Source organism: Haliotis rufescens, unplaced genomic scaffold, assembly GCF_023055435.1.
Source record: "Haliotis rufescens isolate VD_foot unplaced genomic scaffold, xgHalRufe1.0.p SCAF_11, whole genome shotgun sequence".
Taxonomy (NCBI): domain Eukaryota; kingdom Metazoa; phylum Mollusca; class Gastropoda; order Lepetellida; family Haliotidae; genus Haliotis; species Haliotis rufescens.
Window position 1 is genome coordinate 34,759,155 of NW_025963791.1, and position 15,844 is coordinate 34,774,998.

At 39.6% G+C, this 15,844-nt stretch overlaps 3 protein-coding genes across 6 annotated transcripts in view; 2 read left to right on the forward strand and 1 right to left on the reverse strand.

The window, feature by feature from the left end:
• The first annotated feature begins 2,176 nt into the window (after positions 1 to 2,176).
• LOC124125914 lies at positions 2,177 to 4,926 on the forward strand. The gene is made up of 4 exons (XM_048392965.1): positions 2,177 to 2,642; positions 3,221 to 3,403; positions 3,754 to 3,782; positions 4,530 to 4,926. The coding sequence occupies exons 1-4, from the start codon at positions 2,493 to 2,495 to the stop codon at positions 4,726 to 4,728; spliced, it is 561 nt and encodes a 186-aa protein (XP_048248922.1). The 5' UTR covers positions 2,177 to 2,492; the 3' UTR covers positions 4,729 to 4,926.
• Positions 4,872 to 7,005, reverse strand: LOC125378023 (putative nuclease HARBI1). Its single transcript, XM_048392644.1, has 3 exons — positions 6,357 to 7,005; positions 5,775 to 5,883; positions 4,872 to 5,200 (listed from the first exon to the last, which is right to left on the reverse strand). The coding sequence occupies exons 1-3, from the start codon at positions 6,506 to 6,508 to the stop codon at positions 5,000 to 5,002; spliced, it is 462 nt and encodes a 153-aa protein (XP_048248601.1). The 5' UTR covers positions 6,509 to 7,005; the 3' UTR covers positions 4,872 to 4,999.
• A 309-nt stretch (positions 7,006 to 7,314) lies between these two features.
• Positions 7,315 to 15,844, forward strand: part of LOC124151235 (disheveled-associated activator of morphogenesis 1-A-like) — a 46,731-nt gene continuing 38,201 nt past the window's right edge. For 3 of the 4 annotated variants that reach the window (XM_046523613.2, XM_046523617.2, XM_046523614.2), the window contains exon 1: positions 7,315 to 7,590. In XM_046523613.2, the coding sequence (XP_046379569.2) occupies positions 7,546 to 7,590 (45 nt within the window). In that variant the 5' untranslated portion in view covers positions 7,315 to 7,545. Of the gene's footprint in view, positions 7,591 to 12,342; positions 12,769 to 15,844 lie in introns of those variants that run through there. The other variant, XM_046523616.2, reaches the window with a different exon arrangement.

Here is a 15,844-nt window from a genome sequence, read left to right on the forward strand (position 1 = left end):
TACGTGCATGTGTGTGTGTGTGTGTGTGTGTGTGTGTGTGTGTGTGTGTGTGTGTAGCCGACCAGTCCTTGTTTTGGCCCCTTTATGCTGAGTGCCAGGCAGGGTAACAACAAGTGCCATCTTTTAACGTCTTTTGGTATGTCGCAGGCACGGATAGAACCCCGGCCCTTTCGCTCTCCGGGCGGACGCTCTACAACTAGACCATGGAGGCGGTCGTCATCTTTATGATATCCATGTATTATATTGTGGGTATCGACCCAAAAACCACGGATTTTCATTCACGCCAACGCGGTGCGGATAACGGAGTAAAATTGCCATTTATTTGTGCATTTATAACCGTCAGTAAATCTACTTCATATCCCAAGGTAAAAATATACAAACCCGCCGTAAGCTTGTCTGCAGAACAACACTTTCATACAGTGTTTATTATCCACGAGTGTGGTATACTCCTGTTCCACCAGGGGCATGACTAGACCAGTTCCCGATAACGCTGTAATTCACTTTGCAGAGTTGCGTCCCTTCGCTTTGTCTGGATCCTATTACCCCGAATTCAAAGTTAGCAGAGATAATGATCCTTGTTTTATCAGCACCATACACGTGCTCATGAGTTTCACCAAAACCGGCCCATGTTACCTTATTACACCACGCCATTTCGTGTTCCGGGCGCAAGATCCGGTGGTCGTGGGTTCGAATCCCAGAATCGACTGAACTGTGGTCACCATTGTCGGTTTCATCCAATCAGTAAACGTCTATGACTTGTGCCATTTTAGATTCTTCTCCTAAATAAAACTGACATGCAATCATATAACTGAAGTACCGTTTAAAGCGGTGTTAAACCCAATATCACTCACTCACTTAACCTATAAAAACAAAGCAAAAATGTTATTTTTCTTGGTCTTCAGATTTAATCCGAAGTGTCGCACAACGCAAACAGTTGTTATTTCATCCATGGGAACTTGTCCCGAGTGTGTCGAACGTGGCCCTAATGTCCAAACCATTGCCGATGGCGTCTTAATTCCACTCATTATTCTCTGATTACCGTTGGCATTAATGAACGCTTTTGAAATCAAGCTGTATGGAGTCTCTCCTGAGATCCACACTAATCAGAATGTTTGTAAGGAGATCGATATCGAACCGTGAGTTATTGGGTGTGGCGAGCATTTTCCAAAAAAGCAACAGAAACTCTAAGAAAATACCACAGGTTCAAATCCAAACATGATATTTCCTTTACGCCATCCCGATAACTTTCCATCAATGAAATGGCCATTTATGAACTGTAATCCAACCGGAGAAATCGTTAACTCGGCATTTATGCCATTGGGATAACGATCGGCTTTCTAGAACTTGTACCTAGGGACCTGGGAGATAAGTGACAAAAGCGAAATCAATAATACGATAGATCGATAATTTCTTAATCTACTACCTGTCTTTATCGAGGGCTGGCGTCCGTCCGGGGGATATCGGTGCCTCCCCATTGTGTCCCGCGTTCAACGCGCCTCCCTGCAGTCCGTGACTGACAGAGAGCCATTAATGGTCATTCATTCCATCTGGAGACAATGATTCCTACCTGATTTTGAGGAAATCGTTTACCTGTAATCGGGAGATGGGATCGTTTTGTCCTTGGGGTTGTGTTTCTAGAGGTTCTATTATAAACCTAGTGTTGTGATTGAGAGTTAAGGACACATTGTTGTTTCTGTTTTCTCAAAAGGATAATTATTGGGAATCGTGTTGGTCAATCGTGTTGCGGTCGAAGCGATGGTTCATTTTAAGCTAGCTCATTTCTTACACCTGCTGTTCGTCTATTTTCAATGGCCACACGTGTATTACTTTAAATACATCCACTTGAAGTCAAAAGATTCTCATATTTCATAATCAACACCGTTGCTTGGTTTCCTTGTTAAAGACTTTATGCCTGACGTGTCTGGCTTTTAATGTCTTACAAATAAGCATACTATAATCTATGCTTATCATTAATCTAAATTCACCAAGCACGGCTTAAAGCATTTGACATAAACATTCCGTTCATTCTTTTCAACAGTTCTGGTTGGTTGATAACAACCGACTCGTGCGTGAACTCTCCTGCAGTGTCGTCTGCTTCTAACCGTGCACGTGCTGTGACGTCACACCTGGCTCCGTACACCACTGATAGTCAGCAGACAGGCTTTCTCCACCTGGGGCGGTATTCATAAAGAAACTAAGATTTTTCTTAAGTCTTAACTTAAGTTTTAGAAATCTGACTTAGCTAAGTCTGAGACTTAACTTGATATTCATAAAGATGCTAAGTCCGAAACTTAGCTAAGTCTCAAAAGAAAAACTAAGTCAGTTTCGTAGTACGTACCCGCGTGATCACTAGGGGGAATCCCGGCTATTTTTAAACTTCCGGTGGAACTCTTTAAAAAAAAAGGTGTGAACGTCTTTTTCGGTGGGATTTCCCGGTTGCTATTTACGGCAGACGACACACACAGCGAAACTTTGTCCACATTGCCAACGTCATGTCAGAGGCAGATATGAAGAAGAGGAAGCCTAACTGGACGAAAGAGGAGGTTTTACTGTTGACGGAACTAGTGAAAGCAAATGTACATGTGTTGGAAGGAAAGTTTGGTCCGGGCGTGACATCGGCGAGGCGTCAAGAGGCGTGGCAGGTACAGTGACACTTATCGTTGTCTGTCACTCGGGCAGTCGTTGTACACAAATGTAGTATTTACACCAGACATGAGTTTTATAAAGTTATATTTTAGCAGTGAACATCTACTAATTTAACTTATCCGAGATATATTAGTACGCCAATCAAGCGATTATAAATGCATGATTTACCACTGCATGTAGATTTAATGCAACATTCTACCACTGAGCATGAAATCATCACTATTGGGGATTGGTCCTGTTATCAGTGGAATTTAAGTCACCTCTGCTATAGCCATAACATATTCTATTACTATCATAAACTGGGACATTTGTTATTTCCAATTTGAGTTTTGTTACTGACAGTGCCCTTGCAGCAGACTTTGGGCTAAATATGAAATCTTGAAGTGATATCCAAAATATTAACATCTTAATTGTCGGCTGAATAAATTAACTTGAGAAAAATATTTTTTATATATATTTGGGATCAGACTACTTTTTTAATATAATCTCAGCACCCTCACAAAATGTTTGGCCCCTTATTATCTTCATATTTCCACAATTGTAAGACACTTACTACTTTCCCTTAACTCTACAGGTTATTACAGCTACCCTCAATTCCTCTGGTTCACACCCGAGAACAAAGGAAGAGGTGGAAAAAAAATGGAAGAATGTGAAAAGCCAGGCAAAACACAAGTACTCCGAATTTGGGAAACTGACAAAAGGAACTGGCAAGTACTTTTCTTCCCTTCATACATACTGTATACAAGTCAGGGTTATTGCATGACAACTCTTCTATCAATGGTCATTATAAATACGGTATTACCAATAGATCAATTATCAATCATAATGTTCTGTGTATTTTTGTATGAAGAATATTATTTCCAAAATACATTTAGATAATGATGATGATTAGAAATTTCATTATCTTATCCCTTCCATTAACGAACATATATAATAAAATTTTAAACGATATAAAAAATTACAGTTTGTAATTAAATGTTTATACAGGTGGACCAGCACCAGCACCAGCACCAGCACCAGCACCAATCAGCCCAGTGACCAATGCAGTCATTGATATCTTAGGCCAGGACAACGTGACCCTTACTGTGTGACACGACAATGCTGCAGGTGCTGGATCTGATGCCACCTACTGACAGGTACATCAATGATATGAGATACCTTTCGGGTTAGAAAATTATCATGGTTCTGTTCTGACATAAATACTGGGTGCTTGGAAAGAGATTATGGTATCACTATAGACGAGCTTGTATATGGCTTATCCTTAATGAGTCCAAATTGAAGTATTTTCTGAATGTTATTCTAGTATAGGTGATGACAGATTTGCTTAAATAAAATAGTTCAAGGCAATCTATAACACTATCTTTTGTCTTATTAGATATTATGTCTGGGAGATGGGATCTTGTTACCTTTGGCTAGTTTTTATCTAAAAGCTTTGAATCTATAAAACCATGTATACATAACTTTTGTCTTGTTGAATAGTATGTCTGGGAGATAGGTTCATGTTACCTTAGCTAGGCTAGCATCTATCTAAAAAGTTTTAACTGAAACTACTAATATTTGCATTTTCCCTGGATCCTAATATGTATAGCTTGCTGTTCTGTAATCACATGAAATTTTGTATAAATGTTGCACCATGAATAACTTATAAAACCACTTGCTGTGGACCTAATTATTATTTGAAAACTTAGTATAAATGTATATTTTTTTATATAATATCAACACCTCAATTGTGCACAAATTAAGTCAATTGTTATTTAAACAATTGTGATATGATTATAAATGTAAATGTTCTCATTATAATAACACAAAACAACAGGCTTGTTGAAATTGAAAAGAACATTATGTGAAAATTACAATTAAAACTTTAATATTTTCTGTTTCAGGGAGATTTATGACACTGCCATGTCAGATCCACATCCTCAACCAGAAGGAGCCAACATGTATTCTAAGGAGCCAGATGTCACAGGGTCCCTCACTTCACCAACCGTGGAAACTCTGTTGAAGCAAAAATTAAATCTTGAAATTGAATGCCTCACTTTGAAAAAGGAATACCTTAAATTGAAAATCACGAAACTGAATTAGCTAAAAGTATCATACATGTTGTTTGGGCATTAAAGAATTATTTATATATTTGAATATTAAATGTCACAATACATACTAAGCCAAATGTTATGATACAACAGATTCTGGTAGAAAGAACATTGTGGAACATTTTTCATAAAGAGTACATTGCATTTAGAATATTGCATATTTAAGAGGGTGAGGGATAATTAAGATGATTAAAAACTAAAGATACTTTGCAAAGAATGTACTGCTGATACAAATTGGATTTATTATGAGGAAATGTTGAAAATTAAAATAAAATAATCTTACATGGAAAGTTGGTATTGGCAAAGTGCTCCCGGTATCTGAGTGCAGCTACTGGTGGAGCAGTCACTGCTTGAGCTCCATTCTGCCCATCAAGCCTGCCAAGTCCATCATGCCCATCAGTGGGTGGAACTGGGATATGTCTGTCCTTGCATATGTTGTGTAGGACAGCACATGCTATTATCACCTAAAATATGAAATCATTAATGATAAATTAACATCATTACACTTAACATTTAGGCTTTTACATGGCCTCAGTTGAACATACAAATGTTAATGTAAATAACGAATAAGTTCATACAACCCCATCATTTCCTGATCATCTCCACATGCACATTAACAATTCTATACTTCAAATATTTATGAATTTTCCCTTATCTGCTCCTAGTCATTACCAATCTACAACTGCCCTGTTATTGCCTTAAATACAAAACTGTATATATATTCACTTGATTTAGATACAAGTCAATCTGAACAAGTTCATGTCCATGTACAAACTTTAATAGATGATGAGCCACTGCATTGTTGTTTTCATATTCTCAATGGCATTTGTTAACATAAATTCAAACAACCATGTTTGAAATAATTATGTAACTCAATAAAATCTTGTTGCTTTTTTCAATCATTGCTTTCCTCTCTAGGAATTGTTATTTTATATATTTATTGTCATTTAGCTTTGTTACATTTTTGTTCTGTTGAACTTATTTGTGTGGCAAATAAATAGTGCACACAAATTAACATTTGTTGATCATAATTTTTACCTTACAAGCCTTCTCAGGTTTTAACCTGATTTCCCCATGGAGAACAGGAAATCTGCGTTTCAGTTGACCGATGGCCCTTTCTACTATGCTCCTGGTTCTTTTGTGTGACCTGAAAAAAACATAACATATCAGAGTGTAACCTGTAACATTAATCTTCAACAGGGTTTAAGAAATATATATTTATCTTTTTATTGATAAATGTCACTTGTTGAAGAAATAATTTTGATCATGTGAAAACAATAATTTACACTTTGGATTATGTAGGAAATTCATACTGGTAATGTTTAAAAAAAATATTCCTAATTACCACAAATATTCAGCATGTTAACCAAAACAGCACATAATTACTTGTACATTTAGAACAACTAACAAAGACATAATAATAGATTTTGAAATAAAAACATATGGTTATGGTGTGAATAATATTCCGTATTTTATTAAGAATGTTTTTGTAATTGCTTCGATTATCCAGACCAAATATTGCGTTTGTGCAATGGGCAAATATGTAATCGAGGTAAATACAAGGGACATCACTCTAAGTTGTTAAATACGATCGGCAACGTAACACGAAACTTTACATACCTGTTGTAGTTTGTTTGTGGTCCCGGCAATGGTCTTAGGAAAGGGGTAAGCAGCCACTTCTTGCAGGGATAACCACTGTCACCGAGGAGGTGACATCCGATGGGGAGAACATTGCGCTCGAAAAGCTGGTAGAGCCCGCTGTTTGTCAACATGCGTGAATCGTGTGTCGATCCCGGCCACCGAGCAACAACGTCAATGACTCTGTCGTCGCTGTCAAAAGCGATCTGCGTATTTATGCTGTGATAGTGATGTCGGTTTACGAATTCATTTTCGTTTACTGTTGGTGCCTGGATTTGTACGTGGGTTCCATCGATCACCCCGACAACTCCGGGAAAGTTCGCAATATGATAAAAGTTTGTTTGGTGACGCCTAATGTCCCCGAGTTGCAGGGGGAAGCGGACAAACTGTTTAACAATCCTTTCAGATGACAAACTGGTGATACACTGATTTACAACTCTGGAAATGGTGGGCTGGGTGACACCTTGATCATCTGCATTACACAACTGAAACTTTCCCGTTGCAAAGTACCTTAATGTGATCAGCGTCTTTTGTATCTCGTCAAGTGCGTGGTTACGGTTGGTTGCAGGCTCCACGTCAGCTGCTATTAAATTAGCTACGTACCTAATGCCATTTCCATCTAAACGGTATCGCCGTATCAACTCATCATCGTTGTATTCAACAAGACTTTGTCTTCTTTGATGAAACGAACGACGACCTAGCGGTACGGCAGCCATTTTGTTTACTGACTTAAGTCAAACACCTTGTAGTTAAACCTACCCCTACCCAGTCTTAAGATTTAAGTCAGAAATTGGTAAAACTTAAGCCTAAGTTGCTTCATGAATATGACTTAAATAAAATCTTAAAACTTAAGTCAGAAAAGGTAAAAAACTTAGTTTTTTTCAAGACTTAAGTTTTTTTTCAGACTTAAGTTCTTTTATGAATACCGCCCCTGACTGTTAGTTAACTATTTCAAGGTTTGAAATATTAACATGTTACACTGACAAACTCACAGGCAGGTGACTCGGCTAACTATTACCAGCTTCCAGATCGATACTAGCGCTGATTTTGTGATCATTCGTGGAACAATTTCAGAGATTTAGTGTTTTCTCACCGGGATATGTATTGATACCCAGACATGAGCTGTATAGAGGGATTGTGAGCTGGGATCTCAGTTAACCATTCGGATGCAATGATCCCGGTGTCGCCAAATACTGATGGTGTTGCAGACACGAAGGTAAGGCAGTGCTTGATATTCTCTGCGATATGTCAGGGTATGAAACTCCCAAAAATTTCAGCCAGACCACAGGACTGGCTAGCTGAAATACTTGCAGCCCTGACCAAAACCTGCCTGCCCACTATAATCATATGTTTCTCAGGATAAGCTAACGGGGTTTCTTTTTGGTTACATTTTATCATTCATCTTTACATGTGAATTAATGCTTATCATCGGGAAATATTTAGAATATTTTCACATATGAAATATAACCCGACCGTCGGGCAGGGGGATTTGAAAATCTGGCAGCCCGAGTTGAAATCAACCCGTCTCGGACGGTCGGGCAGGCAGGTATTTCGAACACTGGATATGTCATTTCTTCGAGTTTTAAATTGAAGACCGCAACGTATCAATACAATTGTTCGATTTGATTAAACTTAAACTTAAACTTAAACAATGAAACATCATACATCTGTAGTTATATAGGGTGTATTTATTGGATGAAATTAACTAGTATTTTAATGTAGGGATGTGGGGTTTCATCACAGACAAAATTAATGTTTTGATTTGTTAATTCCTGGAAAATATTTTTTTAGCATTATTTCAAATAGTGTTAAAACCCGTGAAGATCCGTATTAGAATAGGTCTTCAGCAACCCTAGCTTGCCGTAAAAGGCGTCAGTGCTTGTCTTAAGAGGCGACAAACGGGATCGGGTGGTCAGGCTTGCTGACTTGATTGATGCATGTCATCGTTTCCCAATTGCGTGGCTCGATGCTTATGATGTCAATCATAGGTTGTGTGGTTCATACTCGATTATTAACATACCGCCGTCATATATCTGGAATATTGCTGAGTGCGGCGTTGAACAACAAACAAACAAAAATCAAATAGTTCTCAACAATACCTCATCAGTATACCGATACCTGAGTAGACTCTGAAGGAATGTATTCTTAAAGGACGGGGAATCAGAAATTAATTAGAATGGGGTGGGACGAGGGTGGGGATGGGATTGTTGTACCTTTAAAATGCTAAAGCTTCTGTAAGAGAGGCTAATTTTATGCATACGTGCAAATAGCATTTTTCGCCATTTCAAATGCAAACCGACCCTGAATTGTCATATCCACTCAATGCCGATTCGGCATGCTGAAAGTTCATGGTCTTTCTCGCTCTGTTAGATATATACATCGAAAATAACTAGACCATTGTTAAATGTGTATTGACTTCTCCAATCAAATACACAGTCATTAATGTGTTTACTGGTGGATGTCTTCTGATGAATATTAACCAGTGATGTTTGAGTGCTTCTACATAACAATTTAGCAATAAATCACATTGAATTACTGCTTCCGTGGTCTAGTGGTTGAGCGTCCGCCCGGAGAGTGAAAGGTCCGAGGTTCGATCTCCGGCCGCGTCATACCAATTACGTTTAACGATAGTACGTGTTGTTACCCTGCCTGGCGCTCGGCGTTAAGGGGCTAAAACAAGGACAGGTCGGCTCGTAGTCAGTATACTGTGTCTGAGTGGGGTTTTCATGTTAAACTGCGGCATGGTACCTCAGTGGGCTAGCACTATAAAATAGGCATTAGTCCGGACTAGTACAATCAGTTACTCACACACACGTGCATGCACGTCGCTATATGAGTGTAATAATCTAGAACGCGAAGTTAAACCCCATTTCACCTCACCTCACCTCACCTCACCTCACCTCACCTCACTAGCTGTCTGGTCCAGACTTGATTATTACAGGCCGCCGTCATATAGCTGGAACATTGCTAGTGTGAGTGTGACGTTAAACAACAAACAAACAAACAGCGGATTTAGTAAATATTCCTGCCCTTTTTTTCGTCATCTTACCCCTCGGGTGATTACGTGTGTGTCATGGTGGCGATGGTCCCCCTCCAACGTTGGTCGTTGCTCAAGCTGTCATCAACTGTTTTTTCTAGCCCGCTTTGTGTAAATGCCTCGGTGATATAGCTCGAATATTATCAGACAGACTCATTAATCGTCTTCGCTGCCTTTGAGGCAAACATACAGACATGTTTGATTTTCTCTACCAGAGAGATCCACCGGAATGACGCGACCAATATGCCGTGGTTTCCTGTAGAAATGGTCCTCAGCATCCATGTTTGTCGTGAGAGGTTACGGAATTGAGGATCGGATGGTCACAATGTAGGGCTTGAATGATACGTCACCAATTAAAGGTGACTCTGTACTGATACATATTGTTATCCAAATAAAACTATACCTATATGTAATGAATCATGTCCAATGAATAGAGCACATATGATTGTAGATTGAAATGTAACTAGTTATGATATTTATGTAAAGATCTGTGGCTGCGTCATTTCGGGCTTTTCCCCCGCTCTGCGGCGATGGGGTAGCCTAGTGGTTTAAGCGTTCGCTCGTCACGCCGAAGACCCGGGTTCGATTCACTACATGTGTACAATGTGTGAAGCCCATTTCTGGTGTCCTCTGCAGTGCTATTGCTGGAATATTACTAAAAGCGGCGTAAAACCATACTCACTCACCCACTTGTGTATATCACTTATTTTGACTCTTTTTCTTGCCTGCATGTAAGTCCAATAACTAAATAAACACTACGTAATATTAATACAATTAGCTCTCTGACGGACAATACACTATCGGAGCGCATTGAGACAAATTATATGGAAACCAAAAATAGATATTTCCTCATGGTAGTGATAAAAATATCCACAATTCATGCGTTTCCCTGGCGGACATGTCGGAGTGAGAGGTGGTGTTCAAGGGATTTGCATAGCGTTAAGGTGTTTGTAAGTCCCATGGTATAACATAGCCTAACAACGGTCGTAACGCTAAACCCTGCACGTCTAACATTATAAGACATGTAGCATTTGCATGTTGGCGTATGCCGCATGCGTGGACTGCATTGGGTATGCATTATACAGAAGAGGCGATCAGGTGTACGTTTCAGCAAGGAAATTAAAGTTACACAGTCTCAATCGATATGTTGTGTTACCTGATTCCGGGTTCGCAACGTGCTTGTTATTTACTGCTAGCCTTTCGTTATAAAGAAAAGTAAAAACACATTTATGCTTTTGAAGCACTTTTGTCAGGATTACCGTGGATTGACATGCCGATATAAATTTATTTTTTTAAGGGAATGAGTTATCCAATGAAAATGGTATCCTCAGTGAGTGAGTGAGTGAGTATGGTTTTACGCCGCTTTTAGCAATATTCCAGCAATATCACGGCGGGGGACACCAGAAATGGGCTTCACACATTGTACCCATGTCGGGAATCGAACCCGGGTCTTCGGCGTGACGAGCTAACGCTTTAACCACTAGGCTACCCGACCGCCCCGTATCCTCTGTGATAACAGGGTGATTATTTAGTAGTAGTATGGTGGAATCATTTATTAGTAAGTAATTCATGCATACGTTGAATGCAATAATTCACTGTCGTCATAACGCAATCATGTTTTTTTCGAAATGAATGTTTCTGATTTATGAGTTCATTTTTTATCACTGATGAAGTCGTGGTATGTAACTTGAGCTAGACTCGGAGAGTGCAATAGGGTACCACTTCTGTATGACTGTTATCAGAAAGCCTCAAGGGCAGGACGTTTGTTATCGGTTCTCATAAGAGGGCCTAAGCAAGAATGGAATGTTCTTATCAATGTCATACTGTGCACAGTTCACGATCGTCGTTAGCTATATAACCGTTTGTAGAGCCATCATTGTCAAATAACATCCTCTCGAAAAGAAAACAATCAAAGACATTAAAATCATCATTAGTAATATAGATCATAGTCCCAGGTTGCACGTCGAGAAGTGCATCATTATTCATATTCATTATATTTTCCCTTATGATAATATCGTGAACATGTCAACAAAATCGATCGGTAGTATACACCGATCGACACCCATGTTTGATGGTTCTAAAAATGACAAACAAGAAATGGTTAATCGATGGCGATGTATTCGATACGGGTATCTTAGTCATGTTTTGGACCTTAAATTTGAAGTGTTTCGGCGACCGTTTTAAGCCTAGTAACGTTTTCATAGCGTTAAAAATATTTTGGTCAAATCCTATTGGAAAGTACATTCTTTCTTTTGTCCAGCAGTTTGCTTTTTTGAAGAAACTGATCAAAAGTAAAGAGCGAAAGTTTCACATCGTCAGGTATTCAAACTTACGGTATTCATAGAATTGTAACCACAAGTCAGTAGGTCTTAAGTTTAGCATTAAAGTAGCATGTCAGTTGAATGTGAAAGTGTCCTTGGCTTTAAGTGGCACGCATGCCAAACGTTCGTGTTTGAAGAATATATATCCCAATTGGGTCAAACCATACATTGGTGTCCCAACTATCGATCAACCAGCTGGCATGCTTTGTGAGGACACTTCTACCATCAAGTGCCATGTAAATGAAAATTGTGTTGTTTGAAGACCAAAGATATTCAATTTGGCCCTGCCATTTATTGACCCTCATAATGCAGAGACATGGACGTCGCAACGGCACGGCTCAGCAACATCTACAACCGCATGCAGCTAATCACAACATTTGTAAATCTTGCAACGATAGGAAATTTGAGAAGCATCAGAACCTATAACCTAAACGCTTTGCTGTCATATGCCCCTGGTATCACGGATCGATACAGATAAATGTAAGTCTGTGGGTAGAGTGGAGTGTTTCCTTTGCTCGACTACCATCGGCCATTGTTACATTCATACCTTTTTAACACTAAAGAAAATCACCCACTGGGACTGTCCCCAGTTCGTCAGATGTGGTGTGTCGCGGTCCATAAGCTATTCAACCTCTGCTCACAATACGAGAGACGTCAATGTTTTGCATTGGTGTATGTTAAGCCATGCTTGAGAGGGTGGGTGTGTTATGCTCTTGGGTATCAGTTCACTTGACGGGCCACCGGGGTACCTGTCTTTTGCCGCATCACGTGTCCCCACCCTCGGGAACAACGTCTATCCCAGCTCCCTGTGTTAGGAACGGGTGTTTGTATTGTGAGTTGGGGGTCGTCACACCACATAAGCACACTCAGATCGAGAACGACGCTTGTTTAAGACCTCGCGTCTCACAAGGATATATCGTTTGATACGTTTTCACTGGACAGGGGTGGAATACGGACAATATATCCTCGGATTTAGGGTGCTGACCAATCAGACTTGACCATGGAGTGGCGAGAGTTGAGGGAGATACTCTATCCGGTAAGATATAGCTTTATTATCAAATCATTCACTTAAATGACAGAAGTAGGTCGCGCGAGGTATGTCAATAGTACTGTTTGCATACCTCGTTGCAGCATACCAAGGTAATTGCTGCGATGAAAGCGATATTGACGTCTTGTATAGATATAAGAAATTAATATCTGAAATATCTTTAAATAAAATATCTTTATTAGTCATCTCAGTATGTTGAAGAGAATCAAATATATTCAATAACATAGTTTGATATTAGTTATTATCAAAAACATGTCATGCCATATATGTCTATGGTAAGCCTGCTTCATGTCAATGACCAAATATTGGTTTGTGAAATTAGCGTTACGATTAGGTATGTTTACCATTGGCGGAGAACCGTGAACGCAGATGGGATATTACCACGTACTCCATTAAAGAAGTTGCAGAGACGGGTTTATGTTTGCTGTGCTATTTTAAGATGTTTATAGAGAATAACCGACGAGAGTGAAAATGTATTGAAAGCGAAGAGCTTTCCATCCACCCCCAGGTGTGTGACAGGTGAAACATTGGCAGGGAGAGTGAGTTTGCTGGGAAATCAATAGCTAAATACAAGTGTTGGAGATCATGCCCCTCTCCTACTGCGTTATAAATGCCATCGATTGTCTTACATGGAAAGTGAAATATGAAACTAGAAGCAACTTATATAGCTTTCAAGTAGGTTAGAAAATATGTGTGTCTTTCCCATTAATAAGTAACGTCTCCCTGTAGGCCGCCTTTTCCGTTTTCGTTCAAGTGAAGCGAATGAGCTATTCTGCTTTATGACCAGCGTGCAAATGGTCCACAATTCTGTGTCTGTCCGTGCACATGTTTACGTGATGCAAGGCTATGTGAGTAGTCAGTGGTTAAAGCTTTCGCTCGTCCGTCCGTCATATATATCATCCCTTCTTGGATAATTGTAAAGCAATATTCATTAGAAGTACATTTGTCTTCAGTTATGTTTGTTTATGGCGATATTGTTTTCCTTTAGCTTTGCCGAAGGAAATATCATAGAGCCATTTATTTTTGTATCCATTGAGATCATTTAAAATGTGTCCTGTAGAGGAAAGAAATGAGACTGTAATTCAGATTCAAATTCAAATCTATAAAATGTGTTTTTTGCCAAATGTAAGAGGGTCGTTTCTCGAGGCCGACGACACGCATTGTGCGACACAAACATCACGGCTACAGCAGTCTGGAAAGGAAACATTAATGTGTGAACTAAGGAAACATTAATGTGTGAACTAAGGAAACATTAATGTGTGAACTAAGGAAACATTAATGTGCGAACTAAGGAAACATTAATGTGCGAACTAAGGAAACATTAATGTGCGAACTAAGGAAACATTAATGTGCGAACTAAGGAAACATTAATGTGTGAACTAAGGAAACATTAATGTGTGAACTAAGGAAACATTAATGTGTGAACTAAGGAAACATTAATGTGTGAACTGTGTGTGTACTCATTGCAGGTGTAGCTTTCTAGCACAGTCTATTCAACTGGTGGGCGGTGTCTCTTCATCCTTGGGTGGTGCGACAGTGTAGCTTTTGTTAGGTCATGATATATGTTTACATTTATACCCCAATAATGTAACATCTATTTGATTTGAGAAAAGTATGTTTTATCTAGAAACATTATCAGTATCATTGTATTTGTATGTTAGAATTCACTTTAGCGATAATTAGATATTGGGGTATTTTTGAACCAGGCTATATTTCTAAGTTTTGCAGACTTTTTAAAGGTGTAGCCGACATGTTTTAAAGGAGAGCAAACTTAGTTGGTTATGTTAACTTTGAGTCTCGCTTTGAGTCTCGCTATTGTAAGATATTCAAGTCAAATGCGACGTGGGTGTGATTGTCGTCTAAGGTAATTTGAAGGTTAAGTGAAGCGAGTGGCCGCTGCCTTTCTCATTTTAGTACAATGGTTTCTATGCAAGGCATGGCTGATTGTTCAAATTACTGTAATTGCAGCAGTTATTCCTTGTCCATTCGGATGTCAATGTAAAGGCGTAGTTAGTTTAATGAAACCTACAATGTGAACTGGTATCTGAACTGGTATCTGAAATGTAGGACTAAATGCAAGGAGTAACTTCATGTATGGACATCCAGTTACATGATCATCCCATGCAAACAACGCCAACATCACATGCTCTGCTACGGAAGTGAGAGAGAGAGAAACCTACACACACACACACACACACACACACACACACACCGAGTTCAGAGAGGGACAGGCGAAGACATACAGACACATGGAAACGAGGTGGGCACAGATAGATTCACTGAGAGCGACACACACGCACAGATCGGAGAGAGAGAGAGACGAAGACATACAGACGGGGTGGGGGATGGGGGGGTGGACATATACACCAAACATCCGCCTCCAACATACCCCACAGCCACTCATCCATGTCACTCCCATACAGTCTCCATTACGCTCGCATATCCACACCCCCGAAACACGCCCACCGAGTCGGCCTGTAGTGACACAGTACAGTTGGCCCATCGGTTTCACCACAGCTTGTGTAGGGCAAGAGTTTTGAGAGAGTTATGTGTGCACGTATTACTGGATGATGTTAATGCAAGCAACATGGAGCCAGATGACCATAACAACTCATCACATATACTAGTATATGCTATTAACTTTCAACTGGGAGCATAACTAGGGATACCTATAATAAGTCAATAATATTGCCATGTGAATAATTTTGGACAATGCTTGTAGCATAATAATGATTCCTCTCGATAGCATGGGTTAACTCAACAAGTCAGTTGATACTCTATTATTCCACAGTTCTTTTGTGTATAAGGGAGGAAAGAGAAAATGTCATTTATAGGACATTATTTGTGATGTGTCACCTCTCGAAACGATTCCGAGACGTACATTGGTTTGACAGTGTTCGTAAGGCCAGATAAAATCACGGGCAGGGTAGAGACCGGTTTGGGTGGCAAACAATACTCCCATGTTTTCCACAGTGAGCTATTGAAGCGACCAGGATAACGTGATTAAGCCTGGCTTATGCTTCATTGTTAAAAAAAGAGATCCTGGTTGTTTGGTTGTCCAAAC